This window comes from Annulohypoxylon truncatum, assembly GCF_022578515.1.
Source record: "Annulohypoxylon truncatum strain CBS 140777 unplaced genomic scaffold F4807scaffold_1, whole genome shotgun sequence".
NCBI classification, from domain to species: Eukaryota; Fungi; Ascomycota; class Sordariomycetes; order Xylariales; family Hypoxylaceae; genus Annulohypoxylon; species Annulohypoxylon truncatum.
In genome coordinates this window covers 1,390,759-1,409,088 of record NW_025953787.1, presented here as the reverse complement: position 1 = coordinate 1,409,088, position 18,330 = coordinate 1,390,759, and the positions used below count along the sequence as shown (strand labels likewise).

General features: G+C 48.8%; 8 protein-coding genes across 8 annotated transcripts; 3 read left to right on the top strand and 5 right to left on the bottom strand.

Annotated features, from left to right (window-relative positions):
• The first annotated feature begins 72 nt into the window (after positions 1 to 72).
• Positions 73 to 1,543, top strand: F4807DRAFT_15446 (alpha/beta-hydrolase). Its single transcript, XM_047993253.1, has 3 exons — positions 73 to 509; positions 619 to 1,258; positions 1,389 to 1,543. Exons 1-3 carry the CDS (start codon positions 231 to 233, stop codon positions 1,418 to 1,420), a joined length of 951 nt encoding a protein of 316 aa, XP_047859481.1. The 5' UTR covers positions 73 to 230; the 3' UTR covers positions 1,421 to 1,543.
• Positions 1,544 to 1,674: 131 nt separating this feature from the next.
• Positions 1,675 to 2,810, bottom strand: F4807DRAFT_455409 (ras-domain-containing protein; the record flags this gene model as incomplete). Its single annotated transcript, XM_048000726.1, has 5 exons — positions 1,675 to 1,944; positions 2,033 to 2,194; positions 2,273 to 2,326; positions 2,425 to 2,483; positions 2,738 to 2,810. 5 exons carry the CDS (start codon positions 2,808 to 2,810, stop codon positions 1,675 to 1,677), a joined length of 618 nt encoding a protein of 205 aa, XP_047859480.1.
• Positions 2,811 to 3,231: 421 nt separating this feature from the next.
• F4807DRAFT_405263 (40S ribosomal protein S3aE) lies at positions 3,232 to 5,151 on the bottom strand. The gene is made up of 5 exons (XM_047996197.1): positions 4,973 to 5,151; positions 4,729 to 4,813; positions 4,618 to 4,643; positions 4,058 to 4,559; positions 3,232 to 3,970 (listed from the first exon to the last, which is right to left on the bottom strand). Exons 1-5 carry the CDS (start codon positions 4,984 to 4,986, stop codon positions 3,827 to 3,829), a joined length of 771 nt encoding a protein of 256 aa, XP_047859479.1. The 5' UTR covers positions 4,987 to 5,151; the 3' UTR covers positions 3,232 to 3,826.
• Positions 5,152 to 6,081: 930 nt separating this feature from the next.
• On the bottom strand, positions 6,082 to 6,561 carry F4807DRAFT_455407 (uncharacterized protein; the record flags this gene model as incomplete). The annotated part of the gene is made up of 2 exons (XM_048000725.1): positions 6,082 to 6,176; positions 6,261 to 6,561. 2 exons carry the CDS (start codon positions 6,559 to 6,561, stop codon positions 6,082 to 6,084), a joined length of 396 nt encoding a protein of 131 aa, XP_047859478.1.
• A 781-nt stretch (positions 6,562 to 7,342) lies between these two features.
• Positions 7,343 to 10,977, bottom strand: F4807DRAFT_466321 (putative GTP cyclohydrolase II). Its single transcript, XM_048002370.1, has 19 exons — positions 9,939 to 10,977; positions 9,766 to 9,884; positions 9,705 to 9,713; positions 9,580 to 9,649; positions 9,378 to 9,517; positions 9,275 to 9,318; positions 9,187 to 9,224; positions 9,059 to 9,128; positions 8,965 to 9,004; positions 8,859 to 8,914; positions 8,759 to 8,801; positions 8,621 to 8,703; positions 8,409 to 8,564; positions 8,350 to 8,357; positions 8,138 to 8,284; positions 8,038 to 8,067; positions 7,901 to 7,986; positions 7,759 to 7,828; positions 7,343 to 7,707 (listed from the first exon to the last, which is right to left on the bottom strand). The coding sequence occupies exons 1-19, from the start codon at positions 10,250 to 10,252 to the stop codon at positions 7,695 to 7,697; spliced, it is 1,536 nt and encodes a 511-aa protein (XP_047859477.1). The 5' UTR covers positions 10,253 to 10,977; the 3' UTR covers positions 7,343 to 7,694.
• An 847-nt stretch (positions 10,978 to 11,824) lies between these two features.
• F4807DRAFT_455405 (Elf1-domain-containing protein) lies at positions 11,825 to 12,330 on the top strand (the record flags this gene model as incomplete). Its single annotated transcript, XM_048000724.1, has 3 exons — positions 11,825 to 12,002; positions 12,056 to 12,103; positions 12,176 to 12,330. 3 exons carry the CDS (start codon positions 11,825 to 11,827, stop codon positions 12,328 to 12,330), a joined length of 381 nt encoding a protein of 126 aa, XP_047859476.1.
• Positions 12,236 to 14,034, bottom strand: F4807DRAFT_14909 (uracil phosphoribosyltransferase). Its single transcript, XM_047993194.1, has 5 exons — positions 13,453 to 14,034; positions 13,014 to 13,372; positions 12,792 to 12,946; positions 12,716 to 12,732; positions 12,236 to 12,664 (listed from the first exon to the last, which is right to left on the bottom strand). The coding sequence occupies exons 1-5, from the start codon at positions 13,614 to 13,616 to the stop codon at positions 12,613 to 12,615; spliced, it is 747 nt and encodes a 248-aa protein (XP_047859475.1). The 5' UTR covers positions 13,617 to 14,034; the 3' UTR covers positions 12,236 to 12,612.
• A 330-nt stretch (positions 14,035 to 14,364) lies between these two features.
• F4807DRAFT_14898 (uncharacterized protein) lies at positions 14,365 to 17,562 on the top strand. Its single transcript, XM_047993191.1, has 2 exons — positions 14,365 to 17,100; positions 17,151 to 17,562. Exons 1-2 carry the CDS (start codon positions 14,716 to 14,718, stop codon positions 17,433 to 17,435), a joined length of 2,670 nt encoding a protein of 889 aa, XP_047859474.1. The 5' UTR covers positions 14,365 to 14,715; the 3' UTR covers positions 17,436 to 17,562.
• Positions 17,563 to 18,330: the final 768 nt, after the last annotated feature.

Here is an 18,330-nt window from a genome sequence, read left to right as displayed (position 1 = left end):
GCGGGTCTCTCGGCTTTCGTCATGTGGGGGTCGGAAAGAAGCTGACAGGGGCTCCGATATCGATATGCGCAAAAAGCCATCTAAAATATTCAAGCACCTCTTCGTCTCGACAAGCCACAACTCCCACCACTCCTCGCTTAGAACGAGACCACTGCCGGTCGCGAGACGCCAGAAACTCAATTCACGCACCGGACCTAGCTGCGGTACATAGAAGCAAATCAGCGTCAAGAATGGCGACCCGGCGCATCGTTTCCGCACGCCCGGTCTTCGGCACACAACCTCTACCTCTGCCTCTACCTCAACGAGCCATAAAATCGCGGCCGTACTCCTCGTCCTCGTCGATCTCCACGGTCGAGCTAGCCTACGACCACCACCCTCCCCCGAAGGGAGGCCGCGAACCGCAAGATGCGCCCATAATATTCATGCACGGCCTCTTCGGGTCCAAGAAGAACAACAGGAGCGTGTCGAGGGTTCTGGCGCGGGATCTCGGGCGCCATGTCTACACCGTCGTAAGTCCATCCTTTTCATTCTCTTCCTCCCTGTTCCCTCCCCCTCCCCCTATTATCCAAATCCGTATACACACGAACAAAATCTAACAACCCCTCCCCCCCTCACCAGGACCTACGCAACCACGGCGACTCGCCCCACGCGCCAGAGCACACCTACCCCGCCATGGCCGCCGACGTCTCGCACTTCATCCGCGCGCGGAACCTGCAATCGCCCACGCTAATCGGGCACTCGATGGGCGCCAAGACAGCCATGACGCTCGCGCTCTCGTCCCCTTCGCTGGTAGCGGACCTAGTCTCCGTCGACAACGCGCCCGTCGACGCCGTGCTATCCGGCACCTTCGCGCGGTACGTCGAGGGGATGCGGCGCATCGAGGCGGCCGGCGTGCGCGCGCAGTCCGCCGCCGACGCCATCCTAAAGGAATACGAGGCCGACCCGGCCATCCGCGGCTTCCTGCTCGCAAACCTGTACCGGCCGACGCACGCGTCCTCGCCCGAACGGCCGCACCATCGCTTCCGCGTCCCGCTCGACATCCTCGGCCGCTCGCTCGGCCACCTCGGCGACTTTCCCTTCAAGGACCCCGGCGCTGCGCGCTTCGAGGGCCCCGCGCTGTTCGTGCGCGGCACCAAGAGCACGTACGTCCCCGACGAGGTCGTGCCGCTCATCGGCCAGTTCTTCCCGCGCTTCCGCATGGTCGACGTCGACGCCGGGCATTGGCTCATCTCCGAGAAGCCGGACGATTTCCTGCAAGGTGAGTAATTTTTAAGCTTAGACATAAAACCTTGTGCTGCGTGCAATTTGTACCCCGTTGACCTGTGCTTTTTTTTTAAAAAAAAAATTTGTTTCTGGATTGGGACTTAAGCTTACCGAGTATCCTGCAGCTGTTATCGAATTCCTCTCGCCGAAGGAGTAACGAGTAACGTTAGTAAGAACGAGCGAGATATGCACAGGCGGGAGAAGTACGAGCTAGGGAAATGTGAATAAATTCGTGTGCCATTGGGTTTGCATTGCGTTGCGTTGCATAAAGGGATATCATCATCTAGAGAAGGAGGGGAAACTAGGAACACTATGTACATTGCCACCTGCATCGAAGCCTCGGCGTTTTATCCTCGGATCTGCTTGTTATGCCGACAGACAAAATAGAGATAGGGTTAGTTGGTTAGTTGGTTAGCAGGGACAAGCGGAAGAGTAGTCGGACCCTAGACCTAGATTTATACCCCCCGCGTTGCTGGACACGGGCGTGGCGGCGGCTAGGAGCTGCGGTTTCTGAACGATCCGGTCCACGACCTCGACGAACGGCCGGCGGATGTTCTCGCGCGTCTTGGAGCTGACTTCGCAGAAGCCGGCGCCCTGCGATTCCGCGAACGCCCTGCCTTCCTCCTCGGTAACGGCCCGCCCGCCGCCGCCTGCGGATATCTTATCCAACTTGCTTCCGACCTTTATGACGGGATTAGCCGTGACCGTTGCTCGAAGAAGCATGTGATTATTATGGTGACTAGACGCAAGGAAGTGAGGGATACGATACCAAATAAAGAACGGCATCCGGCGATGCGTTCGATCTTGCCTCGTCGATCCACTTCTCCATGCTGAGAAAGCTCTTCCGGCTGGTGATATCGTAGACCAGGATAACGGCATGCGCGCCTCTGTAGTAGCTAGTCGACAGAGTACGGAAGCGTTCTTGGCCAGCCTTTAGGTGAAGAGGTTACGTTAAACATGATACGCTGTATACCTTATGAACTTATGTGAGCGGGAGTTGGTAACTTACGGTATCGAATATGTTCAGCCGGTATGCCTTGCCATGCACGGCAAGTTTCTTCATCTGGAGATAGTGAATTGAGTATTAGTCTCAGCCCTCTTCTTATCCACCCACTCATGTAGGTAGATGAGGGTAAACCGTTGAATTGACTCTCATCTCACCTTAAAATCGATACCGATCGTTGCCGTCATCGACTCCGGGTCGAATTGGTCATCGCAGTCTAAATCAAATTCTCAGAAGCCAAAATAATATCAACCGGGAAGGATCCGCGACACAAGCCGGAGAACCCGGAGTAGGATGCTCTTACATCTCAACAACACTAAGTACCCATCCTGTTAGCCTTAGCCCGAAGTGCCTTTGAAAAAGTCATATTGGATCTTGATCTCCGGCGGGCAGGCGCAATGCGACCCGGCTATCCGGAACCGTCGTCTCGGGGAACAGATCCGTCAGCGAAAGATTGGTAGGTGTACATACATGCAGACTTGCCGGCGCCAGAAGGACCGATGATCAGGACCTTGAGGACCGGGAGTTGATCCTCGGATACCATCGTTTCTTTCGTTATCCAATTCCTGGGCTTTCTTACTTAAGCGATTGATCTATTCCTCGTGAGGTCCCCGATTGTAATGCGCTGCTGATAATGACGAAGCAAATTGTAGACAAAGTATAGATACTATTAAAACAACGATAAAACGACGAGGTGAACGATGGAAATGATGCTTTCGTAGGTGAGAGGAAGCAACTGCCTTATCCTGTTTTAGGTAATGTAAATAATCAATTATGCTATATGTCATTGGCGGTATTTGGTCATGCGAGCAATCTAGCTCCTAAGAACTACTGGTAGGTATTTTACGGTGGCGGGTTTTTACTTCTGTTGGTTGCCAGGTACCTTCTGAAAGTTCAAGCTAATGGATCTCCTAGACCCTCCTACGTACAAGACTTTGACGTGTACCTGCTTGTGACGTACCAATAAATGATTGGCAGGACCCTCAATGTCGTGGAAAGAGCAGCCATGTCACAAATATCAGGTATTTAAACTATTCGTATGATAGATTATGTATGTACTTACCTAGGTACATAAGTAAAGACACTCCATGGGCGCAGTATTCACATGATATATAGTAGGTATGCATGTGAAATATGGAATCTTAACCAGGTGCATCAAGGAGCCGCATGTTAAGGACCTCAAACCTATCAGAATGGAGCAGTGTCCTAAAAAGGTTACTCATGGATCCATAAATGCAAGATGGAATAAGACAGCAGGAACAGGCATCATCAGATACGTGTAGGAGTATCAATGCCATGCGCATGCCCTGCTCAGTATCTGGCTTCCGGTTATTCCGATACCAAATAGTCTGTCAGGATATGGAAGACCAACATCAGATCACATGTCTATAATCACCAAGAAAACCATCCATAAATCATCAGCTAACCTTTCTCATTTTTTTATGTCCTGAGATGGCTGCTGTAATCGCAGCTACCATGCTGCGCCGAATGCAATCAGAAGTGAGACCTATTGCCATTGCACAAAAACCCACGCCGTCCCATGACCAGAGTTCATCATAATTAGACCTCCTCAAGGACTCGTTCCTTGAACTCGCGCTCGACCTTCTGTCCCTCCTCGTTCGTCGTGGACTCTCCGTGCAGGTTCATCAGGGCACCGAGGTCGAACTTGGGTGACTTTAGGAGCTTGACCTTGCGAATGTGGACCTAGGGAATTGTTAGTACAAAGTTTTACTAATAAAACACTCAACATAAAGAGTGTAGTCCATGATATCAAACGAAGCCGGTACGTACGTTCTGAAGGGGGTAGATGCCTTGGGTGGACTTCTCGATCTCGCGACCGATGACCTCAGGGATCAGCTTGGAGGTCAGTTGCTGCAAGGTGCAAGTAGCAGCCTCGCGCTGAATGATCTCCACCATCTTCTTTCGGATGGCACGAATCTGAGATGAAGCGGCATAGGTGGTCTTCTTGATCTGATTGGGTCGTCGCTTGGTGAAAGCGATAGCGAAGAGGCGTAGGAGGTATTCGTCGGTGGTCTTGACGGTGACGTTGGCCTCGATAAGAGATTGCCATTTTCGCACCAGAGATCGTAGCTTGTCGGAAGTGAAGTCCAATCCGTGGAAGTTGGTCAGGCAGTTCTTGCCCTGCACTTCGTCGACGCGTAGCTTGACCTTGCGGAATGCATGGTCCTCATCCTTCTGTAGATCGGCTAGGGAAACCTCGAAAATTCGGCCCTTGAGGGCATCGTTGGCGTTCTTAAGACCGGTTGTTCGGTTCACGAGGGTCTTGCCAACACTATACACCGTAATTAGATATTGGCAAATAATAGGATACCGGGGAGGGTTATTCGTACTCTCGGATGTTGAAGGGAGCGGGGGCCTAAGTATTGAAGTCAGCTATGGAGTCCATTGAGGAATGGAAATTTATCTTAAGATTAATTGTTGAACGGAGGGTATTGGCTTACCTTGATGGAGTACCAGTCCTTTCGGGCGAAAGGGTCCTGGGCCTTCTTCTTGAGGCCTTTCTTGCCCTTAGACAATCTCTTGTTCCTATTATGCGCGGATGGTTAGTACTGGATTTTCCATCGACTATTGACCATTGACCTGGGCGCTGGGTGCGGGGATGCGCAGAGCGCCCGAATATTTGTTGGTATCGAGTATTAAGGACTGATAAATATCGCGGTGATTAATTAGATCAAGTTTACTTACTTTCCAACCGCCATGTTTGCGAAGTGAATGTGGTTCGCAAGTCAGGACGTTGTCGAAGATTGTGTTGAAAGGAAGCTTTTGGTGTTGCGTTTGGATGGATCTGGCTGTGAATTCTAGTGCGGCCAAAATTTGTCGTTTGTGCGCGGAAAATCAGATATTATGGGTCTGTCACATGACCTTTTTCCTCTGGCAAAATAATCTTTTTTTTCGTAAGGCGCTACGCGATCGCTCATGTGCTTAAATTATGTACGTACTCGACAGACATTCTAGCCATGCGGGGTAACTGCATACTTAGGGGTTTTGTGGTTTAAAGACATTGGATGGCCTTGAATATTGAAGCATCAAGGATATTGTTATAGCGGATATTTAACTTACACCTTCGAGGCTCTATTTAGCACCACTTGGCTACCGTACTAAATTGGTATTAGAATTTCATTAGTACAACTCACTATCATATCAAATCATACAATTGAAACTAGAGAGGAAGGATATTTCAGTGAGATATTCTAATTTATTATCTCATTATTCTTTGATGTTGAAGTTGTCTTGGCTAGCTGTCGCTAGCTAAATCCCTCACAATTACTTCAGTCGCCTTGGTGCTGTTTATCCCGCAGATTTCTCAAGCGCTCGAAGTCCGAGCTGTCTTGAGATATAGGCGAGCTTAGAACCCAATCGATGAACAGTACAATCCTGATCCTGTCTTTTATATCCCGCCCTTGCCGTTATTAAAAAAACGGGTTATCCCAATGTTTCCCTTCATATGCTCACTTGCAGAGTAGATCCGCAAACCCGTTAACCTGTATCAGTTCCGTCGAGATCCGATCCCGAAACATCCAGGCAATTATAGATCCTGGTGTGGTGTACATCGAAACATATATCTTAGTACAAGCAAATAACACCCCGGCGCCGGTTGACCCTGTCGTCATGCTTTATCATTCGCTTCCATAACATCGGACCAAGGTAAAAAAAGAAAAAACGTGAGGTGACATGAGATTAGTGTTGGGGGGGAGAAAACTCGGGGTTCTCGGCGAACCCCGTCCCCCCTCAATGCTATGTCTCCTGTCAGATCCAAATCCTACAGTCCCCAGGCTCTAATTCGCAACTGCGAGTCAAGCCCTCTCTTCAACCGCTGCCTTCTCTTCATCTGGATGCTCGCCAACCTCCCAGGCGTCGAAGCTAGGGAAGCTAAAGTAGCAAGCCGAGCCTAGTAAATCGTCATGTCAGTACGGATGTCGATGAGCTTAAATCGCCCGCGGGTCGATAAGCGGGAACCGGAGCCGGTACGCACGTGGGTCATGAGTAGAATTTGCTATCTGAGACTCGCGGGCCTCGGCGGATTCTAAGCCGTAGCTCCGCGTCGACGCCGGCGACGAGTTGGCGTTGGAGATAGCAACTCGGCTTAGCAGCTCCGTTGCCCTTCGGTTCATATTTGGGCTCGTCAACACCCCTTTGCAAGCATTGGAGGTAGTGATCGAAGGTTCCGTGGCACACGCTCTGAGCAGGCGGGGCCGCCGTCTTTCCGCACTCTTGGGTCTTGGAGAAGACTCCCTTCGGGGTACGAGATCGGGTGAGTATCTGGCAGCAGCCATTCCGGATCGAGATATGAAGATTATGGAAGATGGTATGTAGGCTTATGCGATGAGGTTGTCGAGGAAACGCTGGTTTGGATTGCAATCTTGGGAAAGCTTTTCAAGCTTGCAATTTGAGTGGCAACTTTGGTGAAAACAATGCAGGTTAGAGGAGCATGCTCCCCATAGATCAATGGATATCTCACGCGTTTAAGACAGTAGGCAGTAGGGCAAGAAAGGCCGCTAAGACCAAGCTCTACCGGCTGTTGTGGAACGACTCCCCAGACACTCGGTGCGGGCATGCCACATGTCACTCACGAATGGGGACATTTCGCATGTGGTGGCAGCTCTATGGTCTCCGTCGGCCTGGCTGGTTTGGGCGTAGACGCCTGCAGCGCTGTTGGGCCGTTCTGCGCCAGTTAGGGACGTGGAGGGTGGAGTACATGCTGACAACTGAACCACTCATGAACCTGCAAAGGTCTAGTATCTCTTAACATCTGCAACCCATCCTTGCATACAATATCCCAGCACACACCTTGCCCTCTTGATGTACTACGTGGTAGCCATCCCCATTTTTTCCTTACCTAGACAGAGGGGATACGTTTCAAGTGGCCAGAGGCGGCGACCTGCCAGCTCTAGAAGAGGGTGTCAGCGGCCTGGAGCTCAGCGCGGATTCCGTGATGGCCCCCTGTATATTCCGTGCATCTATCTAATCAACCCACTGAGGCACCGCCCGCTACTCCTCCCTGCCAATGCATCTCATCCTGCCTCTGCCTTCTAAGGCTGATGTGGACGAACTCTGGATTGAAGCTGCAAGATTCCATCATATGAATAAATATGGCTGTTGAATTGACGTGCTACGACGTAGGTGGTTTACCGGATCGTTGCCGCTTGGACATGCTACAATTGGATCATCGTCGCACGCTGTGATTTCTGCGATATCACCGCAATCACAAGGCACGACATACAGCATAGCACAAACAAGACGCGCTTTATGGAATGCATACATTAGTCTCACGCGTGGCAATAGTAGAAGCGGGGGTTCCCAAAAACGAGATCAAGATTTCGAGCAGTACGTATCCCCCAATATACCCAGTCTCAATTCGACTCCTACATCGGTCATCGGCAAGCCAGTTCAGTCGGAGAACTCATCATCAGTGATCAATGCTGTCATTGTTATTAATACGAAGTAGCAGTGTTTGGATGGATGGTACTCACTCATCCCACATTCGGCCCTGTACGGCTTTCAATTCGTCTTCAGTCATTCTGTGACCGGCCGTGAAGTATCCTGCAAGTTATCAGCCATCCATCAATTTTGATGGCTACTACTAGGGGCAAGTAGGTAAGCCTTAAAACCCACCGGCTGTGATTTTGGCGTCTATTTCGACCCGCGAATCTGCGGGGATTAACTCCTCGGGGAGTTCTACCCGTTCGTGGATAGGGATACTATTCTTGGTTAGACATTTGCCTTGGTGTGCTGTACGGGAATCAGCTTACCCCTGGCCAACGATGGCATCGTGCTTCATGCTGCGTTGTAGCACATTAGCACCTCAGCACCTGATACGTCCTCTCCACTATTTGTACCCGAGTTACTTACTTGCTCATGCTTAGCATCTTATCAATCTTCTTTATACCGAGCCAGTGGAGGATATCGGGCATTAGAGCCTGGAAACGCATGTCTTTAACGCCGGCAACGTTTTCGGTTCTCTTGAAGTAATCCGAGGCGCGGTCTTCTCCTCGTTTTCTAGCATTGTATACAACTACCAAGTATGGTTAAGGCTTTAGTTTCGAGTTAGAAGATATGAAAACTTACGGTACTGTTATATGTTAACATCTCAGCGATCAAAAATTGGGGAGGTGTGAAATACCTTAGTGACTTCGCCCAATGCTCGTCCTTCTTTTCTGAAGTAGATGACAACGCCGCTGCCGCCATTTTGAGCTTCTTTTACGGCCTCTTCAATGCCGAAGATGAGATATGGTCTGCAAGTGCAGATATCGGAGCCAAACACATCACTACCGTTGCACTGCATTATATGTAAGCGGGACGTCCTCCGACCAATAGTCGGAATGCAGAAATTACCTCATCGTGAACACGCAAGGCTAACCTGCACTTTTCGTCAGACATCTTCGCCGGGTCTCCGAAGCAATAGACAGTCAGCCCGCCTACAAATGTCAGATTCAATGGCTCGGCATTCCTTTAGAATAGGAGCTTAGTTACCAATTGGGGGTAGGAAGACCTTGATGTCACCGCGTGTGATGAGCTATACATGTGAGTGGTTAGACCTGCGTGAGTTCTTGCTAGAATGGTGGACGCTTACTTCTGGATAACTTCCACCGGTATGTTCGAACAGAGAACGTCTTAGAACACCCTCATCTGCCCAGATCAGTCATCAATCGCCTATGTACTTCGCCTTGAATGCGTACCTATTCCAAACCTTTCGGCTACACCAGGAAGATACCAAACCTACTACCATTAGTATGATTACACATCTAAGAGTCGGAATAAAGGGGTTCCTACTGGTTCGACTGCGAACTTGGTTACAGCAAGCTCTCCACTCGCATTCAGACAGACTTTTCCATCAGGAACACTAGAATCAAGCCAATTCATGAGTAGATGCGACTGAACGTGGCGAGAGAGTTACATACAGTCGACCGCGTCGGACACTTTCCTCAAGCTCGGGCAGCTAATTCAAATTAATATGGTTTGCGAATTATGGGGGTTATATGGTTCTACCTTCATATGAGCCTTGGTAATCGCGATAGTTGGACGAATATCAACTATAATGGCTCATCAGCACAAGCTACGCTGGAGGTCAACCACGCAGACGATTACTTACCGTTATCTTTCTCTATAATGTCAGAGAAAAGCCACGGGGCTAAATGACCCCAGGGGTCCATGGCGACAATCTTTTTCTTGTCGCCCCATTGAGGAAACGGGCCAATAGGGGCAGCTGGCTCCGTGTTGGTGAAATCGGGTCTATCGGCCAGAACACAATTAGACAATATATTCAAGGTAGGTAATTTTGAACGTCGTCATACCTATGGTTGGCATTAAGCTGTTTGCTAGCGAGAGCAAGAGCATAATAAATGGAATAGGAGCCGCCGTGTGCTATTTTATTCAGTTACTCAGCCATTTAAACCCCTATTAGTAGGGCATAGCTTACCTCCGATAGCTACAACGGATGTTAGCGAATGAGCAAAGCAAACAGGAATCGGCAAACTTACCATTGCGTTTTCGGATCGTGGACGATGATCGGGAGACAACCACTGGGCCACGCTTGACTGCGTCTGAGGCACCCCATTGAAGGGGGATTGGGTTGATACCGATCTGCTTGGGATAGGTACTAACAAGGGGTTAGTGCTCGACCACGATATTTTCTCCGGGGACTATAGCCTACGTAAGAATAATACGGGACGTGAATCCCGCTTTCTCTGCCTCTTTCGTCGCAGATGGTGCTTTGGTGGCATCAGACTCGCCTGAAACTAACGTCGTCTGAACAGGTGAAGTTGGGATCCCGGCGAGGGGAGATGGCGATGCCCTACTGACATCGGGACTCGGAGCTCGGAGAGATGGGGCAAGAGCATCAAGTCGATAGGACACAGATTCAACCTCTGTTGCTAATCTACTCTGATTCTCCTGAATGGCCTTTAAAGCCTCAAGGACATCGGCCATGCCCACTTCACCGTCTTTCCCTGGGCCCGAGCTTGCCATTGTCACAGTAAGACGAATATCAACTTCAAAATGAAAAGCGGGAGATGGAATTTTATGAAGACACAGTAGCTAAATAAATGACTGCAAATTTGGAACGATTTTATTGTATGGTTTGACTCAATCTCCTTAAAAAAGCCAAGTTTGTGACTGAGTAAGGTGAGAGTGAGTGAAGTAGTTTAGTTGTTTAGTTAAAGCGGTATGGAAACGATAGACGGTTAAGGTAGATCGGTGGTCGGTATGTGGCTTTCTGGCTTTCTGGTATGAGGGTCCTTCGGGAAGGCCTAACTCTTTCGATGAATGTACCGAGTACTCGGGCCTTATACTCAGCTACTGCCGGACGAATTGGAATGACACCAGACAGACAAGTAGGAATATACATGTACGGATCCAGAGATACTTCGTCCTACATACCTACCCAAGATAAGGTGCCTAAAAAAGAAGTAGGGAAGTAGGCACCTGACTGCCTAACAGTGATAAAACCCACCCGGACTACCCGCTAGTTCGTACCTGCATCTACTGTAAACCTCCGTCTTTCCATGCCTAGCATTACCTTATCTGTAGTTAGAATGTACCTAGGAATGTTGTGAGGAAGCATCAGATACTATTCGGTATACAATTAATACAAATTATATCCAAAATTTTACGACTACCTAGGTATTGATAGGCAGTCGGTTATACACATATATTTTTCGGGATATTCAGTTTGTATCAGCAATGTAAAGACAACTATCAGTGTGGGTAGCAGTATGTGGATTTTTTCGACAGTGATCATGTGGAACGCCAAAGCCAAGAATTGATATCGGCAATGCAATTATCGTATCTACAGCTTATGAATGTATCAGGTATAAGGATGGTAGGGCATCCCCGCCTCATTCTCCACTGCCCCACCAATCAGCAGTACGTACATTTACGTACCTACGTACTTACTAATTCATTCGATAAACGATAAGATAACCTTATCATTAAGGCCTTTTGTAGAACCGTGTAACCTGTGGCTTTGAGGCTGTAAGTAGGCTGTAGGAAGAGTGTATGATTTGAAGTGTCGCGTAAGGTACATACTTAAACATGTGTCGAACTGACTGAGCTGGCGTCCTTTTGTGACAGAAATCCATGTTCTTTGTTCTGTCATAAATCTGTCAACTGTTTTGCGCGAAGCAGGCTATCTACTTAAACTGGGAAGCTGCCAGGGAGCAGGTACTTTAACCTTGTAGGTAGCCACGCGCGCCGATTTCCCCTACGCGACAGCCGACGTCATTTCCTCTGAAAAGTGCGAATACTTGACCGCGACTGCGACCGATCAATCAATCAACTTTCCTCAACTCAACAATCTTCGTCCAACGCCGCAACCAAATTGCGTCGCGATCAGATCAACGCGATAGATCGCAACAAGGAGGAACTTACAATTCTTTGGACTTAGTCCTACACCCAGTTCACTATGGTATGCACTACAGCCTTGTCCGTCAACTTGCCATATTCTACAGGCACTAATCATTCGATATTGCAGGGCAAGCGCAAGAAGAGTTCCCGAAAGCCTCAGGGCAAGAAGAAGGTAGTTCACCTCGGAGATACAAGATGGCGCCTTTAAGGACCAGAGACTTACCTGCATCGCAGAACGATCCGTTACCTACTGTCTTCACCTGTCTCTTCTGCAACCACGAGAAGTCGGTTACCGTTAAGATCGATAAGAAGCTTGGTGTTGGCGACCTGGATTGCAAGGTGTGCGGACAAAGATTCCAATGCGGTGTCAATTGTAGGTGAAAAGAATAATCATTGCCAAACTTGGTTCTAATGGATGTGTGATAGATCTCTCAGCCCCAGTCGACGTTTACAGTGAATGGATTGACGCAGCAGGTTTGTCGACCCCAACCAATATAACTCATACTAAAATCTCGGACAAAGTCACTGACTCAATTTAAAACCCAGACGCTGTCGCCAAAGATAACAACACCGGAGGTGGTTCCGCATCAGTTCCTGCCTATCGCTCAGGACCTAAACAGCCAGCTGCCGGTCGTTATGAGGACGACGCTGAAGAAGGTTATGAGGGTGAAGGCATTGTTCCTGACGAGGAAGAGGACTGAGCGAAGCCTAGATCTTCGATGAACAAAGCCCCCTCTCGCCCAGCCACTGCGGACCGGAACAATTAAGCATTCATGATGCCCATGATCTTCACGTTTTTCATACCCCCGGTCTGACTATGGCTATCTGCGGTTTTCCGTAAGTCATGTCATCTGCTAGAGTGGCTGGTTTGAATTGCTATTTGCATAATGAATAGAGCCAACATGGTCTCAGATGGCAATAAACACTGAATTCTACGTATTATTTCCTAAATTTGACTGTGCTTTGTAATTGTGACTATTGCCCTACATGGTGTAAAATCGATCACCGAAATCGCCCAGACCTGGAATAATGTAACTAGAATAATGTTAGCAGAACTTTGACATGATATAAGGTTAATCAACATACTTCTTTTCGTCAAGGCCCTATAGATCGTTTGGATTAGTACGGCATTACGAAGAAGGCAGATTGAAGTGTTCCTCACCTGGTCAATAAATGCTGTGACGACTCGAAGCTTGGGAAACTTGGTCGCAAAATTCTGCACCCCCTGCGGACTGGCAATTAAGTTGAGGAAGAGGATTCTTTCCTCTGGGACACCACGGGATTTTAGGACATCGACAGCCATAATAGCGGATCCGCCTATAGCAGCCAACAGAAGTTAGTTCTCGAGTGCGTGAAATATGGCACAGACGGCTGGCTATCTGACCTGTTGCAAACATTGGGTCGAGTAAAAGAACCCATCTGTCGGCGATATCCTCGGGCAGCTTGTCGTAAAACAGCTTCGGCTTTGCCGTCTCCTCGTCTCGCTGGATCAAGATTTTGCCGATCCTCACTGACCTACAGCAGTCTCGGAGACCCTGCTCCATGGCTTCGCCAGCCCGCATGATGGAGACACCGCATATCTTCCCCTGGAACATGAGCCCATTGTATGTGCGGCCAACAGGAGTAGTCACGGTATGCTCAACGACGGGCAGATGGTTCAACCCTTCCTCGACAAGGAGACGAATGATTCGGTTGGAGTAGAAGATGAAATCTGCTCGTTCCGTTTTCCTGTCGCGGATCTTCCTATTCCAGAGATTGTCTATGAGTGATTCGAGCACAACAATAGCATCGCTCGAGTCTCGCCCAACAAGGAAGTCACTCACGTGAGTAATGCGATGAGCTGTGGTGTCTGGGGTAACGTGATAACGTTGTCATGTTCGACCTCCGTTGAGACGGTGGCAATGGGCTTCTGACTAGGCGAGCGGTAGTCGGGTCCTACACATTGCACAGGGCCAGTCTGAGGACGGTTTCCAGATTCGGTAGCCATCTTATACTCTGTAGGCGGTGTATAGTGTAAGACGTATATGTGACGTCCCGATGAGATTGTACGTCGTATGGATTGTGTGCAGGGTTACAGCGACGCTTAAAGAGGTATTTCTACTTAATAAGGAGGATCAAGGTTATACAACTTGAGTACTTCAAGGGGCCAGGAAGATTCTTCACTATCTGTGATGTGTCTACGCGGATGTGTGCGTTTCGTCGCCGATTATCGAATAGAAAGTAGAGATATAAATGTTGAAGACTCCACAGGTGAAAAGACTAGTCTGCAATTAGGAGGAGTGAGCTTGTATATTTAGTATAATGTGGTATGAGACGTGAGAGGGCCAAATTCCAAGGTACTAGTGGAAAGTAATGAACCTCACTTTTCGATAGTCGGTATTAAATGATAGGCCACTTTTTGTAGAGTTTCCAATATAGCGATAATCTAAACCATAAACCCCCGTAAACCGAGCTGACTTGTAAGAAACGAAGGTTGATACGATAAGCCCTAATAGGCAATTCCTAAAAGCCTTGGCGCAGTTGAAGCCCCGCGTGTACTACTTGGGGAAGTATCTGGGTACTTACCAGGTTGTTTCAGGCTTCAGCTGGGGGCAGTGATTCGCTACAAAGAGCGTTCTTACCTGTATGTAGCTGAATTTGGTGGGTGGATGCTTCCGTCATTAGCAGGTAACAATGGAAAAGCGAGACCGACGCGGCAATATTCAATGCATTTGCATTGGAAATATGTCCCGAGCTTCAGCGTGAATCACAGCATCACCATCTCTTCAACAACCTTTTTTTGGGTGCGCCTCAATTTCCGTCCCTTGCCTTTTGACAAGACAATTCGACCATATTCCATCTGGAACAAAGCGCAAATCCATCGTGCCACCTTCCACTAAAAAAGCTAAACCGATACTTTCATCTAAATCAGTCCGCTGCAAGGCTACCACAGGCGCGTCTCGTATCTGTTTACCTGAACTTTATCACATTTGCACATTTCATCACGTTTGATATCCCACATCGTCTTGACCGCTATGAGCATTTAATCTTTTTGACGTTGGCAAGATCCCGACCACCGCCGCCACGAGGATTAATTAAGAGCTATCATGGCCACCAAGCAGGAATTTAGCGCACCGCGCAAGAAAGGGTTGATGACATATGGAAAAGCTGCTCGCAAAAGACAGCCAAAGACAGTTTTCACACCAGCTGCTTTCCCACCTATACCAGAAGATGACGATGATTCTCCCGTTGCAAAACACAAGGCTACCGTAACACATCGACGACCTTCTCTTCTCACCTCCCCGCAGCGCGATCCTGCTTCACCCTCCTCAAGCCTTGGTAGCACATATCGTAACAAGACAAGTCCAATTAGCTCAAACGAGGGTTTGCAAAACCCAGACCGGAAGCGCAAAATATCCCAGGTCTACATGTCGAAGGGGCGAACACAGGAACCTATCCAGGCCAGTCAAAAGAATGCCCCTCTGAATCGCATACCTCCTCGATCGCGCCCATCTACGTCTGCCGGCATTAGTACCAGCAAACCAATCGCATCTACCTCACGACAACGCGCCCGTCCAACTTCGCCAGAATTAATGGATATCGACACAGCTGAACCCAGCCTATCGAGTCCACCCCCGACCCCGACATTGCCAAAGCCGTCACGCCAGCCAAAAGCCACAGCAAGCAAAGGTTCTGCATCATCGGCGCCGGGCACAACTACAACAGGGAAAGCGAAGCGGGGCGATACACAGCATCAAATTCCTCTACGCTTTGCGCGTGAAGACATTGTGAAGCCGATAGCCTCACGTGCAAGTTCAAGTGCATCTTCAAACAGAGTGAATAAGGAGGTTGGACCTGCGCCTCAGCTAGCTCCTGAGAGTGTTTCGAAAAAGCGTAGGCGACGGTTAATTGATACGTTGATTGAGCAGACTAAAGATGAGGATGAAGAGGAAGAGGTCATTGAAACAGTTGACGAGGTCCTTGAAAGTCAAGCAGATTCAAGTCAACCTACTTTGAGTCATCAGGCCAGCGATATTTCAATGCTGGAGTCACAGCCATTGCCTCAAACCCCAAGTCGTAATACTGCGACATCACAAGCGACTAGTATCAGGACTTTCGCACGCTCTAGCAGTGCGCTCAAGTTTACGTACGGCCAAGGCAGAAAAGTTCTAGAAGAGGAAGGCGATTTACTTGAATCTCTCATCCTACCCGAAGAGTCGTCAACTTCGTTAAAGGGAAGACGTTTGGAACTTGGAACGCCGAAGAAAGCAGTTGCCGCCAAGGGAGCACTTGATGATGAGGACCTTGGAATTAATGGTTCGCCTAACTCAAAACTCCGGGATATTCATGAATTGAGACAAGCCGGAGCGAATTCCCGCGTGGCCGACACGATGCAAGATTTGGCCGACCAGATTGGTTCTCCAAGCAGCAAGCCTTCATCGTCTCGAAGAGCTGCATTGATACAAGTAGCAGAGAAAATCAAGGACAAGACATTTATGTGGCAATGTCGCGATCATGGTGTCGAGGCGGCATTGTTGAAAGATATGGGCAAAGAGTCTGATATCATATCCGGATACCTCATCTTATCTATCCTCGTGACGATACTCGCAAAATGGCCCTCGTCACATATACAGCAACTTGTTCGGCTCGGGAACCCCGCAGGCATGTTTGCTCACTTGCTCAGCATACCCAAGGACATGAAGGTGATAGCGCGCGACAGAAAGAGCAACTTATCTAAGAGAAGTCAAGCATCTCTTATCGCTACTCAAACTTCGCTGCGCGAGTTATCGATCTGGGATAAGGCTATCCCATCATATGTCTCGCCGAGAAGTCTTGTTCTCAAGTGTCTACATTTACTCATCGCTCATGATGTCAACGCAGCTAGAGATCCTGCCATCTTCTCTCCGGCTGTGACAGAGGCTCTCTTCTCAGTGCTCTCGGACGCAGCCGAAAATGCAGAGCACTGGAACTATCCGGTAGTAGCGGAAGCGATCGATCTTGCGCATGCTCTGGCGATTCTTGAATTCTATGCTGTTAGCATTGCGGAAGTGCAGCGCGTAGGCGCTAGTTGGGTTATTCCATATCTCCCAATCGTAGCTGACGTTTTCGGGGCTTGTTCACAAAACATAGTACCGGGTGTTACGGCTCAAGAGAGCGAGAGCAAGCTTCTCGAGGATGCTGTCTTGAAGCTCACTATAAATTTGACAAACAATAGTCTGGAAGCGCCAGAAATATTTGTGTCGAAAGGACTTGTACCTGCTTTGGCAGGGTCTATCTCCAGCAATTTTACTCGCATTTCGGAGTCGTTGTCTCGAGATACGTGGGTCGATGGGATCCTCGACAGCTTGGTCCTGCGGCTAGGGATCCTAATCAACTTTTCGGAGCACAGTTCGCTCGTGAGAGAGGTCATAGATGACTGTCACCATGAGGGCCAGCGACCAGTTGACGAACTCATCCGATTATTTTTCGAAAATTACCGGAGGACAGCAGAAGTAAGTCAAGCAAATGGTATGTTCATTACTTCCTACTAACAAGTGGCCAGGCCGATTCAATGGAGACCAGTCACCTGAATGTGGCCTTCGGATACTTGACGGTCTTACTAGGCTATCTAGCCCTACATAGGCCGGTGCGGCAGAAAATACGGTCAAGTCATTCGGCTAAGAGCATCGAACCGCTACTTGATTCACTTCGCGAATTCCTTACCCATCATAGGAAAGTGGAACAGAGTGTGGACGAAAGCGAAGATGGCTCACGAGGCCACAGTAGCTATACGGAGCGGCTTCAGGACCTGGTGCATCAATTAGAAGAGCAGGCTGCATATGATTGATTCGGAGGTGGCTTACATAGACCGAGCATGTCTCATGACACGGCAATTTTTTCTTGTAGGATCATCTTCATGCACAATTCACTGTCGGAGCAATATCAGCTTGGCGACGGGATACGGGAGGGATTGATGGGGTTTTTTGCCATCAGGTGCGTCGAAGAAAGGGGAATGGAGATGTCTGGTGAATTCTATTGGCATCACCTTAAAGGGGTGTTCCTTGGAGGATGTCAAAATACCTTCAAAACGATGATTACGTATGCGGGATGGGATGGACAATGGTGGATATGAAAGCAGCACAGGCATAGGACTATACCCAGGACATAGATTTGCGTTGAATCAAAGAGGAGTAGGAGTCTATAATTTGATATTACGAGCTTTCGCGGTTCCTCAGCTTGAGCCGCAGGAATGCAACCTAAGTTATGCCGCCTCTAGGTTACCGTATGTCACCCTATGTCACTTGAGGACAGGGTTTCTCAGCAGCTACATCCATAAGCAGCTAAGGTGCAACATCTACATAGCCCTAGCACCCTAAGTACGGATATGCATACACAGTAAGCGGCGCACATGGACTTGTATATTTTGCCGGAGGCTGGGTCCTGCCCCGCGGTCATCCACAAAGTCGATGATGGTGGATGAGTGGTTTAGCAAAAGGTTCCAAACTTAGCGGATTCAGGCCCTATTGGTCGCCCCTTATTGGTGCACTTTATGAGATATCGTTATGTCAAGGAAAGGTTATTAATAGGAACTGGATGCTACTAGATGCCTTAGCTAGCCGCGCTCGCATGGATACCCAGGAACCTAGCTTAAGTTGCTTAACCATGGTTAGCCGTCAATTGAACAATTACTCAATTGATTCAATATTGGCAGACTAGGTATATAGGTACCTTAGGTACATATG

What these genes read in the sequence shown, in the direction of transcription:
- F4807DRAFT_15446 (XM_047993253.1), top strand. Translation starts at nt 231, where the DNA reads ATGGCGACCCGGCGCATCGTTTCCGCACGCCCGGTCTTCGGCACACAA. An exon ending in GGCGCCATGTCTACACCGTC is followed by an intron (nt 510 to 618) that starts GTAAGTCCATCC and finishes CCCCCTCACCAG; the next exon opens with GACCTACGCAACCACGGCGA. An exon ending in GCCGGACGATTTCCTGCAAG is followed by an intron (nt 1,259 to 1,388) that starts GTGAGTAATTTT and finishes AGTATCCTGCAG; the next exon opens with CTGTTATCGAATTCCTCTCG.
- F4807DRAFT_14898 (XM_047993191.1), top strand. Translation starts at nt 14,716, where the DNA reads ATGGCCACCAAGCAGGAATTTAGCGCACCGCGCAAGAAAGGGTTGATG. An exon ending in ATTACCGGAGGACAGCAGAA is followed by an intron (nt 17,101 to 17,150) that starts GTAAGTCAAGCA and finishes ACAAGTGGCCAG; the next exon opens with GCCGATTCAATGGAGACCAG.
- F4807DRAFT_405263 (XM_047996197.1), bottom strand. An exon ending in AGGACTGGTACTCCATCAAG is followed by an intron (nt 4,644 to 4,728) that starts GTAAGCCAATAC and finishes TTCAATACTTAG; the next exon opens with GCCCCCGCTCCCTTCAACAT. An exon ending in GCTCCCTTCAACATCCGAGA is followed by an intron (nt 4,560 to 4,617) that starts GTACGAATAACC and finishes TACGGTGTATAG; the next exon opens with TGTTGGCAAGACCCTCGTGA.
- F4807DRAFT_14909 (XM_047993194.1), bottom strand. Translation starts at nt 13,616, where the DNA reads ATGGCTACCGAATCTGGAAACCGTCCTCAGACTGGCCCTGTGCAATGT. An exon ending in CAGCTCATCGCATTACTCAC is followed by an intron (nt 13,373 to 13,452) that starts GTGAGTGACTTC and finishes TCTCTGGAATAG; the next exon opens with GAAGATCCGCGACAGGAAAA. An exon ending in CGACCCAATGTTTGCAACAG is followed by an intron (nt 12,947 to 13,013) that starts GTCAGATAGCCA and finishes TGGCTGCTATAG; the next exon opens with GCGGATCCGCTATTATGGCT.
- F4807DRAFT_466321 (XM_048002370.1), bottom strand. Translation starts at nt 10,252, where the DNA reads ATGGCAAGCTCGGGCCCAGGGAAAGACGGTGAAGTGGGCATGGCCGAT. An exon ending in AGTGTCCGACGCGGTCGACT is followed by an intron (nt 9,129 to 9,186) that starts GTATGTAACTCT and finishes GCTTGATTCTAG; the next exon opens with TGTTCCTGATGGAAAAGTCT. An exon ending in CCGGTGGAAGTTATCCAGAA is followed by an intron (nt 8,802 to 8,858) that starts GTAAGCGTCCAC and finishes TCACATGTATAG; the next exon opens with CTCATCACACGCGGTGACAT.